The sequence below is a fragment of the Scophthalmus maximus genome, chromosome 5, assembly GCF_022379125.1.
Source record: "Scophthalmus maximus strain ysfricsl-2021 chromosome 5, ASM2237912v1, whole genome shotgun sequence".
NCBI lineage: Eukaryota > Metazoa > Chordata > Actinopteri > Pleuronectiformes > Scophthalmidae > Scophthalmus > Scophthalmus maximus.
The window spans coordinates 18,001,766-18,021,059 of record NC_061519.1 but is presented as its reverse complement, the minus strand read 5'-3'; the positions used below and the strand labels follow the sequence as shown (position 1 = coordinate 18,021,059).

The following is a 19,294-nucleotide window of genomic DNA, read 5'->3' as shown; positions in this document are numbered from 1 at the left end:
TTAAACAATGCCAATATACTATATTTTGAATTGTGCTGTATCCCCCCCTAAATGGACCACTACACTACAAAATCGCATCCTATTCCGAACTGTTTTGAGTTCCCCCGATTTGTTAAGTGTGTTAGCTACTTTAGACTTTTATGCTCTAGGTGACTTCAATTTCACTGAATATCACCATGTCGGTGGCGTTTGCACCTCACAGGCAGCGTGGGAAAGGTGATATAACTCCCGCTGGAATACAAAAGGTAATTCATCTTTTTTTAGCGCGTCGCAGAATGGAGGCTATGGCACTAGACGCTGCTAGCCGTTGAGCTAACGCATGTAGCATTGCCCGTGTCCAGGTCTAACTGAATAGATCGGGAGCAACGTTGCGGTGTCAAAGCGCGGTGAATACGAACATGTCCGGTGTCAGGATGCCATGTGTGTGCGATAGGTCTTATGTCGAGCTGCCGCACAGACGCTTAAATGATTTTTAAATGAATGGAGGCCTGCGGTTTTGTTAGCTGGTGGCAGCTAGCTAGCAAGTCGCGTCTTTTGTTAGCCAGAAATGCACACTCATATTTTTTTTTAAACAAAAAAAACCGTCCCCCACGTCCTCCCTTTTGTTTTCAAATTGCGGCAGGATAACCATTACCAACCAAAGGATTGACCATACTGAATTATTCAGTGTGATTTGTTTTCCATCACGTGCTCTCACGCCAAACATGAATGTGTGATATATCTGTGCATGCACTTTGCAGTTACTTGACGAAAACAACCAGCTGATCCAGTGTATAATGGACTTCCAGAGTAAAGGCAAAACAGCAGAATGTTCACAGTAAGTTATGGAAATTCCTTCCTGACTCAAGATTACAGAATTCTATGCTCACGTTGACCACTAATCCTGAACTGATGGCTCTCCACCTCCCCAGGTATCAACAGATGCTGCATAGAAATTTAGTGTACCTTGCCACGATAGCAGACTCCAATCAGAACATGCAGTCTCTCCTCCCCGCTGTGAGTATTGCACCTTGCTGATTGTTCTCAGTGAGTGAATTATAAATATTAGCGTGACCTCTCGTTGCTTCACAAGGTAGTCAATAATGTTGAGTTCTTGTACTAGTCCATGCCCAACACATGTCTCATCAGTATAAGTTTAGATAAACGACCCCTGTCAGTACTCCGGAAATACGTTTTGATAAATAAGGATGTTGTGCATAGAGATCGCCACAATATTCCATCAAATGGTAAACTGTCTCGGTCACTTTAATAGGCAGACTGATATGTGTGTATGAATACCCTAATTAAATATTGCAGTGAAAGATGTAATGGCAACTTTACTTTATTTTAACTTGTTTTGTTTTTTATAGCTTCATCCTGACATTTCAGTGAATTCCACCAGCTTTAACGTCAGATCTTGTGAAAGCATTATGACAAATGTAATATGAAAAATGTACAGTCCAGAATTTTTGGAGCTTGACCCATAAAAAAGATAAGAAATGTGTCATGTCATATATGGTATATCACACTTTAAACTACAACGCCCCAGAGTGCAGTTACTGAATGCTATGTGTTCAGTATGTTAAATCTTTGGGTTTCTTGTCACTCAAGGCATTTTCTTTTAAAATGTATATAGTCCTTATATACATACTGAGCATACTGAATTTAGTAGTAATGTGACTATGCATTGTACTGCATGATTATTATTTCCCCTTGAAAAATGCAGTATCTTCTTTGAGTTGAAGTTGTCATTGATTTATTAAGCTAATGTCACATCTATGCTAAATTATGATATATTGTACAGAGATTGACTTAAATCTGTTTTTTTGGGGGGGGCTTGGGTTTATCGTTTGAGTGGTACAAGCTAATGTGTTTATAATGAGCGGATGTGTATTTTTGTGTCTGTGTTGTGCCCTTGTAGCCACCCACTCAAAACATGCCCATGGGCCCTGGTGGGATGAACCAAAGTGGACCTCCCCCTCAGCCACCTCATGGTCACAACATGCCCTCTGAGGGTATGGTCAGCGGTGGCCCTCCAGCCCCACACATGCAGAGCCAGATGAATGGACAGATGCCTGGTAAGAGCCCCCCCTCCCTCGTCTGTCTTTCTTTTCTCTTCCCCCTTCTTCTCCCTCAGTCCCTGTCTCACTTGGGTTGCCTAGCAACACCACAGAAATGTGAGGGAGGTTGCTTTGTTAAAGGATGATGTCACCCATTTGCTAGCTCTGGTGGTCTAATACTTGCTCTCCATTTGATAATGCTCTCCTCATGGTAGTATTCCTTTTAGATGATTCATGCAATGCCACTCAAATTTAGATTTAATCTTAGCTTGTGGTATTACTTGTATACTGTGACAGTTTGGAGTACTTTTGTACCTTCTGAACAATAGAAGAGTTTCCATTCATCAATGTTATTTTCCCTATTTTTACGTAATGTTATTGGAACTTTTACAAGTGTTACCTTACTTGAAATTTAATCTAAAAGATTAAGGTGTTTTTTTTAGGGGTGGGGGTAGTTCAACTTTAAATATTAAAAGGAAGGAATCAATGAAAATAACTGGTTAGACAGGTTCAAGTAAGTAATTTCAGTTACTTATAGTTTGGTCAATCCTGAAGTTCTGACATGTCATCAAAGTAAGTGATTTTATTTTTCACATGTATTTCAAGTGCTGGAGTTATCACAATAACATGGAAATATGTGTACTAAATAGTTAACTTGTGGTTTTCTTTTTAAGGCAGTTATGAATCATCTCTGCTGTTATTTTCCAGGGCCTAATCATATGCCCATGCAAGGTCCTGGTCCAGGCCCCAACCAGCCACCAAACATGCCCAGTGGCTCTATGAATATGCCCCCCAGCAGTCATGGCTCGATGGGTGGTTACAATCACACCGTCCCCTCCTCCCAGGGCATTCCAGCTCAGAGTCAAATGAACATGACCCAGGGCCAACCCATGGGAAACTATGGTCCACGGCCAAACATGAACATGCAGCCTAATCAAGGTAAAATGGCTCCGTTATTCGTTACCACTTGGTCGTATTGATTTCCTGTGCCTTAACATCTGCCATGCTGGTGCTTGTTGCACTTCATTCACCTGCATTGTTTTAACATTACTGACAAATGCATAACTGCAAGGTGTTTCTTATTAAAAGTAGTGCTTCAAGTTAAGTAGGTAAAGGTTAAATCATCGACAATAAGCATTGCTCTCACATGCTTGCAGGTTGTTGAGTAAGACTTTGCATATAAACATGGTGTTCGTTTGTTTGTCTTTCAAATTATTGTTTTTATTCAGTGATAGAAAATGTAACACATTTTGTAATACTTGTTGTTTTCAAAGGTTTCTTTTTAGTCTCGTTTTTGACATGGAAAAAGTTTTTTCATTAAAGAGATTAACACGGTCTAGTACAATTTGACTACCACAGGCCCTATGATGCATCAGCAGCCTCCCTCCCAGCAGTATAACATGCCTCCTGGTGGTGGTGGACAGCACTACCAAGGACAGCAGACCCCAATGGGCATGATGGGCCAGGTCAACCAAGGCAATCATGTCATGGGGCAGAGGCCAATGCCCCCATACAGACCTCCCCAGCAAGGTATACGCCTCAGAGTGTGTCTGTTAAGTGTGCAAGTTGTGAGTGTTGGTTTTTTCCTTCTTCCTAACCCTCCTTTCTGCATTTCTTACTATTGTTCCTCTCAACTTCCTTTATTTCCACTTCTGTTGCCCACAGACATCTTGATGACTAAAGATGTAATCTAAAGCCTCCAATTAAAACAGTAGTCAAGTCACCAAAAGAGAGCTTTCTAGCGAGAACTAGCGGCAAGGGCTCCATCCTCTCTGCTCTTCCCCCCACACAACCGATCCAACAACACCTTGAATCTACTTGTATGTATGTTGTGTGTATGTGTATGTAGGACCCCCTCAGCAGTACCCAGGGCAGGAAGACTACTATGGGGACCAGTACAGTCACGCAGGACAGGGAGCCTCAGAAGGTAGGAGAACCCTCCGGTCACTTGGAGAAAAAAACAACAAAAACTGAACCCAGGAGTCGTGTTAAAACACAAATGATGCAAAGAGACTGCGACGAAAGGCAAAATTTCAGTTTCTTCATTATTTTCTGGGGAGTCAAAGTGACTTTGGGCTCGAACAAAAAAGAAATATGGTATTTCATTTTGAGGAAGCATCCACGTGTAGGAATGCACATTAATCCAAAGGCTCATGAATAAGTTAGAACCCAGTCTTGGACTGATATCCCCCGGTCGTGGATGGTGCTCTACCTGTGCGTGTGAAGAATAGTCAGGGTCTTGTGTGAGTCTTAATGGTCAAAACTATAACTGCACAGCATACTACGTGCATTTTTGGAGAAGTTGCTAATGAGTTATTCATCTTAATGTGCCAGTTTCCACTGACGTGAACCAGACTGCCATTGTCTTTAAATTCACAATACATTTGTAGAAGTGACTTATAAATTCTCAAATTTTTTTTTCTCAGAAATATGCCACGACAGCATCCTCTAAATTTAACAGTTGACTTTTGCCAATTTTCCCCATCTTGGATCATTTCAGGGTTTTATAATTATATAATATTTCACATTCGCCCCAGTGAAAGATTGATATTAAACAACTTCTTTCCTTTCTTTGTCCAATTAACATTAACTTTTTTGTTGTTTGTTTTTTTCCTCTACTGACTACACTATTTTCCTTTTGACCTTTCAAACATTAACGTTTCCCCCCCCTTTTTTTCTTATAAAACAAACTCAACTCTTTCGTGGGGAAAAAAACACAGCTGTCTCAAAAACTTCTCTGGGTTCTTAAATTATATATTCAGTTTGTGCTCATAACGATGCAATTAATATATTTGTACAGCGTATTATGTCCATTACCTGATTTAGAGCAGTTGCTGAGAATTCCAAATCAAGATTCCTTTCCATGCTTTTACTTGAATGTCTTCTACGCTCCATTGTTTATCATTGTTAGATAGTATGTGATACTATTATTCTTTAACTACTAGCATCTTTTTTACAATATTGCATTGTGCTTTTTTAATGGCTGTATATACCAACCTTTGTTTTGTTGCAATTACAGGTATATTTTAAGAGAACCAAGTAAAAGCATAGAAGGACTCAGGGCTGGGTGATATGACATATTTAAAATATTGCTATATCGTGATACACAATATAATAGATATTTTTTACATCTCCCCAAAAGCACTTCATTAATGCTTGTTTAAACACTTTACAAAATGTGCCTCCATTAAAACTCCTTGTTTAAATTCATTAGTGGTTTCTGTTGGAAAAAAAGACTGAAAATATGAAATGGCATAAGATGAAAATAGCATAGTGCGTGAACCAGAGACAGACGGTCCAGTCAGTTGCTGTGACAAACTGCACAAAATTTTTCGAATTAAACGTGATCACCACAGCTGTTTGTGATGTTAGTTTGTTTGGAAATGTCTCTGTTTCTTGTTGAATGCATTTTTGGATTCTCTGAACTCTGTTTTTGTTAAGGATCTTTGTCTGGCTTGAGCTCTGAAGGCTACAGTGTGAATTGTTAAATGTAACTTTGTTGTGATTTTCCCCTTTTCCCTTGCAAATTTTTTAAAAATTCCAATGGAAACCGCTATTGAATATAAAGAAGACTGTTCTAATGCAGATCTGTTGCAGGAACTGCTGGAATCATCATACTGGTGTGATTGTATACATCAAAGGGAGACATGGACATGATTCAGCCATTCTTCATGTAGCAGTGGGTGGCATTTGCGGTGGAACAAATTTGTGACACTGCTACCTTTCGTAGCCGTGGTTTTGCAGCATATTTTGCAGACAAGCATTGTTTGTTAAATATCTTCCTTGTGATGCACACACAGGGCCAGATGATGGATCCAGTGCTATTTCCTTTTGCAACAAATTTATCCACCTCCCTCTGCAGCAGCAGCTTATTCTTTCTGAACTCAACATGTGTAAACCTGCTTTGGCGCTTCACGTCTTTCACTCTCTCTAGGCTCTTTCCCTGTTCCCTCCAGGTACAAAAACACACGTATCACCTATATACATTGCACACACTTGCCTGGGTGGTGGTCTGAGTGTTTGTGTGTGAGATGTATGTGACTTTTCTCTTTTTATGTCTGTGAGAGGGAGAGAGCCATAGGAGGCGGTGAGAGGAGAGAAACACCAAAGCGAGTCTAATGCCGGCGCCTTAAAAAAAAATATGTCAGCAATTTGGTTCTCGATGTTCCCAATATAATAATTTACTACATTCCACCTAGAACAAGCCACAATAGATTTGAGTAAAATCGAGATATCGCCAACCCCAAGAAAAGCGTCTGTGTTTTACTGTTGTGCTGTAGTCGTCCACATGTTGCTCACATTGCCTGCTGTTGCCCCCTGAAGGTAATGCCCAGTATGGCCAACAACAGGAAGCATACCAGCAAGGCCCTCCTCAGCAGCAGGGCTACCCAGGCCAACAGCAGTACCCAGGTCAACAGGGCTACCCACCACAGCAGCAGGGTTACGGTGAGTTACCAAATCAAACGGGCACATAGGAGTCCTGTAGGAGGCATTAGCACCTCTCCAGGGTTATCTTTTTAGCTGCTGAATAATAATAATATTTTTCCTAAGTGAGTTGGCGGTTACTGCCGCTTGTAAATGTAAATATAACCCAATTGCATGTCAAAAAATCTAAAAGGGAAAGGAACTAAAGGACCTCTTTAATGAACGGGCAGGGGATTGGAGTTTGGTGGAAGGGAAATTTAATCAGAAGTGGTGACTTGCACCACATAAGCATTTCTCTTGGTGATTTAGTTTGATATGTGACACTTCTGAGGGAGTTGAAGAGGAGCTCTGGCTGATGAGCCAAATATTTGCTAAACTCCTTGCAATTGAGCATTTTTAGCATGTGTGTGACTTGGCACTTAAAAAAAACATTATACGACCGTCATCACCACATTTTGGATCTTATTACAGAAATGTCAAGCTAAAAATACTAGTAATCAATGACTGAAAATATACAAAAAAAAAATTCAATTGACCTTTATTTTCTAATTTTAAGGCATTTACATGTGGGGGGGGGTCTGGCTTATACTTTGAGGATCATTTAAAATTGAAAAAACTGTAATTTTACTCCTGAGGATTTTTCATCTTGAGGATTTTACTTAGCTACAGATAAAGGCGAAATCGTTTCAGAGTAAAAACAAAAGTCACGTGATGGTGTGATGGTGTGATGAACAGAGTGAGAATGAAACAAATACAAAGAAAGAGCCAAATCAGCAGCTGCCGCAATTGTGGAAACTGGTGATTTGATGAATAGCCTGGAGACCACAGTGCAAATCAAACATACCCGCCATGTGACCACAGGTATAGTCTGGGTCAGGCTGAATGATAAAATACAGACGGTCACTGGCTCCTTCATCTGCGACTACTACGTTTACTTCTACCCTAAGTGAGGTTTGCACTACCTTTCTGTTCATCTTTGAAGCTGGTAATAGTTAACTTTTGTGGAGTGCTTCACATTGTACAAAACTCACAGAGAAACTTTCAGAAGGTGTGTGTGCAACAAATATCCATTTATCCAAATATACGTAACTCAATGTACAAAGGAGAGCAACGCCAACTACTGCGTTGCCTAGCAACGTAGCACCTTGTGTGGTGGTTGTCGCTGCTGCTGCTGTGGATTCGATGTTGTTTATTCATGTCGTTTATTCATGTCCACCTTTTCTCCTGCTTTATCCGATGTTTATTATGAGTAGTGGCGGGCAATTTCATTAATGTAGCTTAATATTGCAACATAAAATCTACAAACACCTGCAGTGGTGTCCGTTGTGTAGTGGTATGTGTTTAATGTATAAACGCTTGGTAGACTAAAGATGTTCTGCAATTTAATAGGTTAGTATCATGATACAACATTTTCACACAACAAATTTTACATGATTAACAGTTATTTCACTACAGTTTTCCACTACCCATTACAATCCTGGTCTTGGGTTTCCGATCCAACCATTTAACCACAATTAATTAAGTGTTGAATGAAAAGAAAATGTTTGACATTTACAGTACAGTACTTAACAGCTCGTAAGGCTTTTTTTTCCTCCATCGTTCACCCTCTGTCTGAGCCAGAGCTCATGTCAGTAATGAGCTCGTGGAGAGGCAGAGGCTGTGAGGTGAGTTCCATCTGGCACACACAAATGCTTTCTCCTGCTGGTCCCCACAAGCTAATGCGCCACAGTATACGTTATTATGAGCGCACAACAATGCAGCGTGGGCCTTGTTTGACTCCAGCCCCAGTCAAGCTTTGCTCGCTCCTTCACAGCGCCTGCACATTGTCAGCGTGTGAAGGTGGATGAAGAGAATTTTTCTAATGAAGACCAACAGAATCTCCTTGATGTCTTCTTGCATTACGGAACCGCTGCCTGGCTCTCCGACCTGACTCGCTCATTCTCGTTCATTAGGGAGTCGGGCGTTGTTGAGGCATCATAAAGAAATGGTTCTGACATGTCCACCATCCTCTTTGTCATCGATTTGCTTATTTATTTATTTTTTATTGCAGCCTATTAGTGATGGTAAACTAACTGGGATTCACCAGAGTTACCAGTGTAACAAGTAAGAAATGAAAATAGTCTCTCTTACTCTCTCTTGCTTCTTAACTCTACGTCCACATTTCTATGTTTTCGTTTTAAAACGTATCACTGCCGTCACATTTACACCTACCGTCCACACTACTCATGAGTTGTTGAGCTTCCAAAACTTTAATAGCTGTGTTAGTATAGACAGGGATTAAAACTTATATGAGCTTGTGTGGACGGAAATCATTTCACTTTTAAAACGAAAACGTAGTCTTGTGGTTGTCGCCTGAACTTGAGTAAGTTGCTCTGGCCCCTTGCTAAGCAGATGATAAAGAAAAATCACAATGTTGTCTGTTCCCATTTTCAAATGTGTTTTTTTTAGGTATACTCAAGGCTGTCGAGCACACATAATTAACTCTGAGTTCTTGGTGTCTGTCGTAGGTCCTTCCCAAACTGCCCCCGGACAGTATCCCAACTATCCTCAGGGGCAGGGGCAGCAGTATGGGGCCTATCGCCCCCCTCAACCTGGACCCCAACCGGGCCAGCAGCAACGCCCTTACGGTTATGACCAAGTGAGTACACCCACAATACTGGACGGTCACAGAGACTCGTCTATACGTCGGACTTAGTTTGTCCCTTTTTATTGTGTCTATTGCCAGACATAGCTGTATATTTCTGTTGTTTGTAGTTAGAAGGTAAACGTTGAATGGGAGTATGTTATGCATGCTGTCATCATATTGGGGGCGGAGTAATTCCTGTTCTTCCCAAAAAGAGTGTATGCGTTGCTTGAGAGTGTGTGTGTCGCTTGTTAACCTGAGTCGTATCCTGGCTAATGTGGTATCTGCCATACCAGTGAAATATGAGGGCTTTAAGAGGATTCTTCCTTAAACGTGATGCCGACTGCTCCAGTGTTTAAGAGGAGACCTATTTGTTGCCCTGTATTTCCTGTGGTCTTATGTGGGGACCACAGCTACTCTTTGATATCTTTATCTTTGAATATTCAGGGGCACATGAGGAAATAAAGACCCAGGGATTTGAACCCCTGACTAGCTCTATAAGAAGCAAAGGTAATGGTTGCTGTGAAGACCTCAACGTCCGATCTAGACGTTTGACCACCTAGCCTTTATTTGCATTTGTTTTTTCTGTCTATTTTTGTCTCTACCCTTCTCCATCTTTCTCTTTTTCTTTCTTTCTTTTTAATTCCGTCTGTCTTATTTTAATTCAATTTTTTGTTTTTGTTTTTGTTATTAACCAGGGGTCGAATTGTAAGTCATGAGGTCTAGAAACACAGCATGCTTTATCTGTAGTGAGACAGACAAAAGTTTACCTGCTTTGGCTGTGTCCTTAATCTCTGCAATTTACTACACTGGTTTTAATTACTTTTTTTTTTTTTCTTGTGATAAAATCTTCAAATAACTGATATTTACATAAAAATGTTATGTATATGAGAAGCTTGTTTCCAGTTGTTTCCAATGTATTTTCCATAAATTCCAAATACATACTTCGACCCCTGTTTAGAAATGCATCAGTTACTTCAGTTGTTACACTGAATTTGTCTGACTTGAAGCTAGTCTTCTCTATTTAATGTGGAATGTTGTCCTCAGCCATGCTGCAGCTGAAACCTGAGGTATAAAGTTAGAATTTAGAGCCCACAAGTTGAGGCCATACTGCCACCTGCTGGTCAACACCAGCAAATGCACCATGAATCATGGTTTGCAGTAGGATATGGTTGAAGTCACAGATGTTTTGTTGTTGTTTTTGTTTTGCACTCTGTTGAGACTTGTGAATATAAGCGTTTGCTTTGTGCTTTTAAGTAACATGTGTCTGTCACATTTCTCTCCACAGGGCCAGTATGGAAATTACCAGCAGTGAGAGAAGGTCACAGCAACACACACAGCTCTGCTCTAATCTCTGTCTGAGCTTTGACCTCTGGTCAATCTCTCAGCAGACTTTAAAGATGGTTGCAGCTCACTGAGATTCTCTCAGACACGAATATACACCACTCAAAAATACAAGATTGGTTTTCCCCCTCTCATTAGGCTGTCATTCTTGCCTGTAAACTGTATTCTGTTCATCACGTACATTGATATTGTCAAAGTCCCCGACTCACCATCTGGTCCAGTACGTCTCGAAGCAGCAATGCCTTAAAAAAAAAAAATGAAATGGAACTGCCTTATCCTTCAGCATTGCAGATTGTGAAATGAGCTAACGAAAATTTTGGGATATCAGAGACGATTTAAACGTACAGTTTCAATCTAGTGTGGTGTATTGTTTCTCTATCACCCAGCGCCCTGTTCATAAGAAGCAATAATGCCAGCAGTAGGGAAATGTGTGGGGGCTTGGATATGAAGTGATGCACCAGACAAACTTCCCATGGTACATGTCTTGATGTATGTGATGATGTAAAATATATTTTATGCTTTTTAGACCAAGCTAACTTTGTATAAGACATCAGAAACTAGTACTAAAGCTGTGTTGTTAATTTCATCACGTGTATGTGTCGGTGTTTTTTATGATCTTAAACGATGATCCCATCCAGCACAATATGTTTCACATTTCTTTGTTGTATTGAATTGTATTAGTATTGAATTGGATGTGTTAAAATCAGTGACATGGACACTGTACAAACTTCTTTGTGTAAAAATGGAAACATTTGTCGGCATGCAGAGAGAAAATCCTTGAAGGCCAAATACCTACAGCAGACCTGGAATTAGAGAAGGTTTAGTCTGAAAACATGTGACCGTTGCTATATTCTGTGTTCAGTTGTTTTTTCTTCTTTCTTTTTTTAAGCCAGTGAAAAATATCTATGAAATTTGGATCAAATCACCTGGCAGAATAACAGCCATTGGTCTTCATTCAACATATGTGCTCAAAGAGGTGACATGTAGCAGATGCCGCTGCAAATTGTAAGCTGCTTCTCTGCGGAGCCATTTTCTTTCTATACAAGCACCTCCGTCTTGTCCACTGACTGCAAATTTGTGAATGGGGAAGATGAAACTCGGTATAATAAATATTTCTGACAAGTAGTTTATTTTGTTAGTTTTGACAATGCTGGAATCCCCTCTCCCTCTTTTGAATAAATGTCTAAGTTGATGTCATTCAAATAGTGTTGTGTGTGAATAATAAAGATTGTTACTGTCAAATATGTAACATAAGATGTGAAAATAATGTTCTGAAATGGATTCCTTAATTTCACAGTAAAGACTGGTTGTGCAGTTTTATATCACTGGCTTGATATCTTGTATTATGGTGCATACTTTATTGATCCCACATGTACAGCAGCATAAAGAAGAGGGATTCCACATCCTCTGGTATTGTTTATATATGGCTGTTTTAATATTTTGCATTTTCCACTCCATCCAAGTGGTGGTCACATTTGTGTCATGGCAATGTATAACTGTACATTTAAAATAAATTGGAAGAATCTTTAATACATTTCAACTTGTCTCATTTATGGTATTTGACCTTGTACTGAGACGCGGTCGACACCGAGGCGCAGAATCACGAGGACAACACAAACATGACGAGCAGCATTGGCGCTGTCATAATTTGACAGTATGATATAATTGTTTTTGTCTTCATCTGCTATCTCATCGTCAAGCTTCCAGCTGATAATGACCCTGCCCCGCCAGCAGCATGACGGCTTTGTCCAGATGCATCCAGAGAGGTCCAGAGCACATTTACACCCAAAATTACCCTCCGTGTCCCTCTTTCCCTTCCTGCTCCCTCCAGAGAGGGAGAGGGACTACCTGTCACGTCGGGGGGAGTGATACAGATGGTACGCCAGATGTGTGGCCGAAGCATGGGATGAGGAGATCGGTGCTGGTGTTAAGAGGGCCACAGTCTGCTTTGGGTTGCCTCCATGCCAGCGGAAAGGGTTTGCGTGTGTAAATGTGGGTGAGTGCAGCACGACACCTAAAAAGAAAAGAATTTATGAGTGTGCCTGTGTGTAAAATTTGTGCATGCTCGTGTGTGTGTGTGTGCATTTGTGCATATATATAGTGCTCAGGTTTAGTGGCATCTCCTGGTCACCCCTCCATCCTGCTGCTCCACAGCTGGCCGCCCCACCCTTCCCAGCTGCCACTGGGGCTCCCCCCGGCCCCTCTGCTTGGCAGAGCCAGCGTATTGGGCGCTCCCCCACCAGTCCTCCCTGGCAGCTGCTGCCCTCAGCTGTGCTCTCGCAGACGGTATTGGGGTCGGACAAAGTCACTCCTCCTGTGACTGTGTCTGGGGCCGTTGGGGGAGGACGAAGAGGTGGCAAGGAGACTTCTTCCCTCCCATGCAAGACCTCTTCTAAACGCACGTGAATCTAAATTCATCAGCTCATAACTTAGAGTGGGGCAGTGGAGGAATTTGGGCTGAGTGTAAATACATCTGTGGTGGTTAATTAATGTGTAATTTAAGTAACTCAATATTACAAAGTGTGGTCTTACAAAAAAAAAAAGGTGTCTATGGCTGTGTAGTTTTAAATGAGCTATCAAGCAAGCTTACAGGAGAGCATTACTCCATGCATGTTGTATTAGGGTGAAGCAAATAGTGTGGAAAAGTGGCATCATCATTTAAGAGGATGATTATCTTTTTCAATATTTTGATAATTATAATTCAGGGCACCTTTCAGAGGAGGCTCCTAAGCACTGAGGGGAAAATGACATTGTGATCATAGCTGGCAGGCAAGATGTGATCTCTCTCCCTCTCTCTCTCTCTCTCCCTCTCTCTCTCTCTCGCCCTAGCTCTCTCTCTCACTAACTCTCCCTTTCACTCTCTCATACCCACACTCTTAGTGTGACAGAAAGTCTATGGGGAGGTATAAGAGGTAGTTATGGGGGGAATGCAGCAGCCTCCACAGTTTAATTGGAGATGTGTCACACTAAATAAATGGTGCAAAAACAAGCGCTGACTGGAGGCTTGAGGGAGGGGCCCTGGGGATGCAGCCTGTTTTATTGGGCAGGAGCTTTGCACTGCTCCAGGGTGAAACGGGGCTATGCACTGCTGAGATACCCTCAAACCACCAAACCACCAGGCCTTCCAAAGACTGCTGCGGAGGAAAAGACAAAGGCATTAATTTCACTGCACGGAAAACCATCTCATTGGTGCCGAGGAGAAGGTGTCTGTGAACTCGGTGACCCGATTGTTCCTCCTCCAATGAAGGGGCATATCACCGGCCTCATCTGCAATTTCAATTGCTGCACGCCGGCGAACAAATCCATAATTGTAAAAATCTTGAGTAAGTGCTGTCTGCCTCACTTGCTCCTACATCTCATGTATGTCAATTTATGTTTTGAGAAGACGCCTGCCTGCCAACAGCCTCCAGCCAATCCCATTTTCCTGTGTAATCCATACATGACCTCCACGTTACTGGGAGAATGTGTTTTCCAATATTCTATAAATGTTGATATAACTATTGTCTCGCTTTACTTGCTCAGTATGTTTGTGTGTGTGTGTGTGTGTGTGTGTGTGTGTGTGTGTGTGTGTGTGTGCACGAACCATAGATTCCACAGTTCATGGCGTGAGTTTTGATTTACCTCTACAGTGTGCTGCAGTAATTGGATGTGACACCATTCTCTCTGCTCTCCCTGGGGGATATAACAGGAATCTGACTATTATGGCCCCAGTCATGAATATGTCACGACAGCTGCAAACAAAGGCCTGTGATTTGGATAAGATTCTGTGTGGTGTCTCTGTGCTGATATATGAGATAACTGCTATAAGGGCAAATGAGTTTTCTGTAGAGCAATTTGCAGTGTTTACAAAGAATGATTAACAGCCAGTGTTTGGGAAAGAAAAGAAGAAGAAAAAGAAGAAGGAAAAGCTCCGATGTTCAACATTACATGTTCATGCCAGATACATACTTGCCTCACAGATATTTGTGAAAGCCATTACATCTAGTTTCAAAACAACAGAAAATAATTTTGGGACAAATACACGAACAGGGCGATCCCCTAGAAAGACTGTTGTTTGGCATGGTTCTGACGCACAGTGCTTTGTTTAAATCCCATCGTTTGTTGATGGTTTAGCCATCAAATCAAATTGAGTGTGCTGTTTTGTATGTGTTCTAGCCTAATAAAAGTAGTCTCTGGGTGAAATAGCAGGTATGCTGATATCAGTATTCCCACAGCCTGCATAATTGCTGTAATTTGCTTTCCCTTTGGGTAATCTGTAAACATGGCTGTTTTGATGTTTTTGGCATCCTCCATTGGCTGAGCTCTCTACTCCTCCAGCGGAGCCCCCATCCCGGCCCAGGGTGACACAAATAGATCCTTCCCCAGAAGGCGCACGTAGTTCCACGGGGGCACAATCAATACAGCCCAGTCATCGCTGGAACTGCGCTAGTATTAAAAGCACCCCGTGAGCTGGTTCTCACCATGCCGGTGTTTTAGGGAAATAAAGCTATTGATCCTCCAGGGCCTCTGACAGAGCATTAACCTGGGCCCACAAATTAGAACGTGCTCATCTGGACACATCTGCCTGCTATGTTCCCAAAAAGCCAGTCCCAGGGAGAGAAAAGGAGGGCTGCGAGGCCTGCTGCTTCCAATGATGAGAAGAGCGCTACTTGACGCCTGTGTTGGAGCGGGGGAGGTGTCTGGATGCCCAGGACTTCCATTAGAGGCCCAGGATGGTGGCACGGGTCGATGTGGTCAGGTTTGGTTGGGGGTACTCCATCTCAGATCAGTGTGGTTCCTTCCCCCTGATGTGGAGAGAGAGGGGGCTGACCCACAGAAAACCTGAGCTCCTGACTGGAAGGACAATGAGGGAAAGGGCTGCTTGTTCCAGCAGTGTCAAAGATGCTGCCTCCTTTGCCGCTTTTGTGCAATTTTGTATATCAAGAATCTGAATTTTCTATCGTATTTCACAGATATATATGTATATATGTATATGTATATATATGTATATATCCAGTAGAACTTTCCAAATTCTCATGCATTTGAATTTACTCTAAATCACAATGCAGATGGTAAATGTTCATTGATTCATTCCCTTATTTGAAATATCATGTAGCAAACCTCTTTTGTGCAACAGTAAGATGCAATTTTCCATTGGAGATTACATTTTTATTTGTGTGACAAACCCAGAAAGATCACACTCAACACACTCTATGGACACGAGGGTTTATGAGCCACCGCTGATTCCAATATTTCACTTTCTGGGGTGTAATGAAATTCAGTAATATTGTTTGACAAATAGATCAGTGTCTGGATACACAGGGACCAAAACACAAACACGATTATGTGCATCTACAAGCACAAACATGGTTTGTGTGACCCCGTCTGACCCCTTCACTCTTTCTTTTGGCAGAAAATGAAATGTAAGTGTGAATTTGCCAGTTTTATTTCCCCTCTCAACCACGTGTATGTCCTGGACGCAGGAGAGCTGTTGTGCGTGAAAGATTTACATGATTTTGTGTGTGCGGATCAAGAGAATCCATGTATATCTCTCAACAACACGTTTCGCGGGCTACGCTCACACAGACAGAGACACTTTGGAAACATTCCCTCTTTTTCTCTCTCAGCCTGCCCTAACAGTGGGAAGCTTGGAAGTTCTTTGCCCCAGTTCTCCATGTCCTTGAGAGTTGTGCCTTCGGGCCGGGACTGGTGGGGTCCCGCGGAGCACAATGTGTGCTTCTCACTCAGGCTCCCGCTGTACTCCGCTGCCCCTGCATGGCTCTGGAGAGTTGCCAAGCTCCGAGGGGTTGTCCGTGAGGGTGGGGGAGCGTACATGTTACCACAGAACTCCTCCAAACATCTCACTTCCTTTCCCTGTGACGGTCGATCCGGGGTATGAATCACTTTCCTGGATTGGATGACGACAATGGGATGCTTGGGAAGACGCTGTTATGGATAATCAGACTAATTGCAATAAACAGTGTGAAGTGGTGTGCAAATGACTGAGGAGCGTGTTTTCTCACATTCTGCTTTTGCAAAGGTTAAACCATAGGGTGGACTATGTGATGCCAACTCGGTGAAGTCAACAAAAGCGTATGTGGTACTGCATGAAGTACTAAGAAAATTGTATTGTTTTTCAAAATATTATTTTACTGTCGTCAGCTGACTGAATTGACCATCACAAAAAAGGCAATCAAGGAAGAGGGTCATCATTTGTTGCCGTCTGTGTTTTACTAATCTCTTATATTTTATTAAGTACATTTGCATTGTCTTTTGCCCCCCTTTTTTGGGAATTAATATGGATATTGGCCAAGAGCAAAGATAAAGATCCATTTTCTAATATTTTGTCCTTGGTTTGTGCACTCAGGGAATTCACTCCCCCTTTTCTCTTTCGTTTCCCTGGCTAGGGCATGGGGAATTGGTGGGATGAGAGGCTATTCCCTAAATAGCCCATGGCAAGAGGTATCCTGATTAGCATGCTGCCTGCTCTCTGGCAGCAGTCCTCCAGGCCACCAGCGCTATCACTTACGTGCTGTTTGTATTTGTAGTTGATAGTGTGTGCTGTTATAATTGGAATGAGCTCAGGAACCTCGTTTGCTTTTGATCCGCTGCCAGCCACTCAGAGTGCTAGTGGGCCACAGCTCTCACCTCAACGCTCCCAGTGGATTATGGGAAACTGCAACGCTTATGTTCTAAAAAGCGCCTGACAGCATCTCACTCAAGGTCGAACAATACAACGGTAAGTGTGGGGAGTGGAACAAAACAAAAGAAAGATGGAGGAAAAACTTGAACAGATATTTGATGTAACTCTGGGTACTGAGTTGGGAACCGGGAAAATAGTTTTCCAGACTTGTGAAGGCAAGAGGCAAATATGAAAGTAACTGTATGATTGTTTGGAGTAGTTTCAATAACACACAAGGGTATGTGGAATTACAACTTTCCCAAAAGACCTTATAGCAACAAGAGGCTGCGGTAGAGATGGAGATTCCGATATACACGTATGAACACAACACCGGCCATTTTCACTGCAGACATTTTGACTTGTCATTATTGTAACCGATAACATTTATGTTCAAATGATTTAAGTGGTTGATTTGGCGACATCTATGGTTACTGGTGGTAACAGCAAATGGATTCTAATCCCACAGCAAACGGCCCATGAGAAGCTACTTTGTAAAGAGCAACCAATTGTTTCAACAAAGAAATCAGTCCTTAAATTGATATTTTTCAGAAGTACACTTTTACGCAACAGCAGGAGGGCAACTGTTGAGACATTACAAAAAATGACTTGCTCTGTAGTCACATTTTTAACATAAATATCAGTGACAAATGCATTGGGTTTCCTGGGATTGTTTCACAATAAAAGCCACCCCATGTTCACTGCCTGAATGCTTTTATTGTGAAGGAGCAGCAGTAGGAAATGTACTAATTGGATGGTCAGTAACTTAACAAGGCTGATGCAGCTGCAGGAAAGTGAGCAGCAACAGTAAAGCTGATATGATACAATTACAAACAGTAACACGGGATTACATGTGACACAGTTTGCTGTGAATCCCTTGTGCGGTAATTTGAATCCAGCGCAGGAATGCATCACTGAAAAAAAAGGAAAAGTAGTTTAATGACAGGTAATTATAGAATGTTGTTGCTAAAAATGCCTAACATAAGCATTTTTAAAAAATTGGCTTTGACTCCAGGAAAAAAAACCCTTATTATTATGAGGCTACAACTTTCCCATCAGGCCTCGACAGTGTGGCAGGGAAAAAATAGCTATCGCAGCCCCAAAGTCTCGAATCTTTCCATCACTGGCAGAACTTCGCAGTGCAACACTTAACAAATCAACAAAAGACACAACAGGCCAAGTTTACTTTCCACAGCATCCCTCATCTGGCCCTCATCAAAAACGACGACGTCAGACGTGAAGAAGAAGACGTGCGAGCTGATGTGCGCTTATGGCCCACTTCCCTTTCGCTCCATGACATTTCTGCAGTTTCATCTGCTGGCTCAGCACTTTTTCCAGAGTGGACCAACTCCAGAGACTTATGGGAGTTTGATGCTCCCTTGCTGCCAAATGCCAGCAGGCCAATGAGAAGAGATATCTGAAACTCCTAAGCTCAATATTTAATCAGGCGCTGGGTTACATTTGCTGTTTGATTAGGTGAGAGACTTCCACCTCCCGGAGTCTGTGATTGCTTTGAAAATATTTGGCCGAAAAAATTAATACTCCTCTTTGAACTGAGTTCTCAGCACTAACGTCTCAGCACGGGTAACAGTTTACAATTGTCACAGTTACATTTGTATCCCGTTATAGACGCCTTCCTCTTTTTTTCTTCCTTTCCTGAGCTTATTCTTATTGTTCATTTTGTTCGATGTTGCTGTTCTTTTGTCCTGCTCAGCGGCGTCATTATCACACGTGTTATTTTGTCCAGGACTCCATCTTGTCGCATCATAATCACCCAGGACTGCAGAGAGTCACCTGAGAATAACCCTGATGAGCTTGTTCCAGGAGGGCATTACCACTGGTTAAGTACAAACACCTGCTAAAATATTGGCAATTAGGACATAATTAGCTGCTAATGTATTTCTAATCCGAAGCGGGCCATAGATTTGTCTTTTTTTGCGTAGACTCCCATTTTTAATGTTCTCTGTTGTTATTGTTTTCCTCAGGTATTTGTATCCCGAGAACATTGACTAAGTGCCCTAGTTCATCATATGCAAATGACTTATTAATTACACATGCATTATGCCCGTATTCAGAAGACATCAAAGGGCCTGCAAGTCTTCAGATGGTCCCCCTCTGTACCGCACTCAGGTTACAAATGCCTGCGTGTGCACTTTCCTGCACGCCTTTTCAGGCAGAATAACTACATCCTCAATTAAAAAATAT

At 41.9% G+C, this 19,294-nt stretch overlaps 1 protein-coding gene across 3 annotated transcripts; it reads left to right on the top strand.

The window, feature by feature from the left end:
- The first annotated feature begins 62 nt into the window (after positions 1-62).
- Positions 63-11,961, top strand: ss18 (SS18 subunit of BAF chromatin remodeling complex). 3 transcript variants are annotated; one of them, XM_035633876.2, is made up of 11 exons: positions 63-245; positions 741-817; positions 912-996; positions 1,901-2,057; positions 2,748-2,978; positions 3,399-3,569; positions 3,889-3,966; positions 6,363-6,485; positions 8,972-9,102; positions 9,535-9,597; positions 10,376-10,514. In XM_035633876.2, the coding sequence occupies exons 1-10, from the start codon at positions 177-179 to the stop codon at positions 9,550-9,552; spliced, it is 1,140 nt and encodes a 379-aa protein (XP_035489769.1). In that variant the 5' UTR covers positions 63-176; the 3' UTR covers positions 9,553-9,597; positions 10,376-10,514. The 3 variants fall into 3 exon arrangements, with proteins under 3 accessions (XP_035489769.1, XP_035489768.1, XP_035489770.1); XM_035633875.2 differs by lacking the exon at positions 9,535-9,597 and having other exon boundaries at positions 10,376-11,961; XM_035633877.2 differs by lacking the exons at positions 3,889-3,966; positions 9,535-9,597 and having other exon boundaries at positions 64-245; positions 10,376-11,961.
- Positions 11,962-19,294: the final 7,333 nt, after the last annotated feature.

What these genes read in the sequence shown, in the direction of transcription:
- ss18 (XM_035633875.2), top strand. Translation starts at nt 177, where the DNA reads ATGTCGGTGGCGTTTGCACCTCACAGGCAGCGTGGGAAAGGTGATATA. An exon ending in ATACAGACCTCCCCAGCAAG is followed by an intron (nt 3,570 to 3,888) that starts GTATACGCCTCA and finishes ATGTGTATGTAG; the next exon opens with GACCCCCTCAGCAGTACCCA. An exon ending in ACCACAGCAGCAGGGTTACG is followed by an intron (nt 6,486 to 8,971) that starts GTGAGTTACCAA and finishes TGTCTGTCGTAG; the next exon opens with GTCCTTCCCAAACTGCCCCC.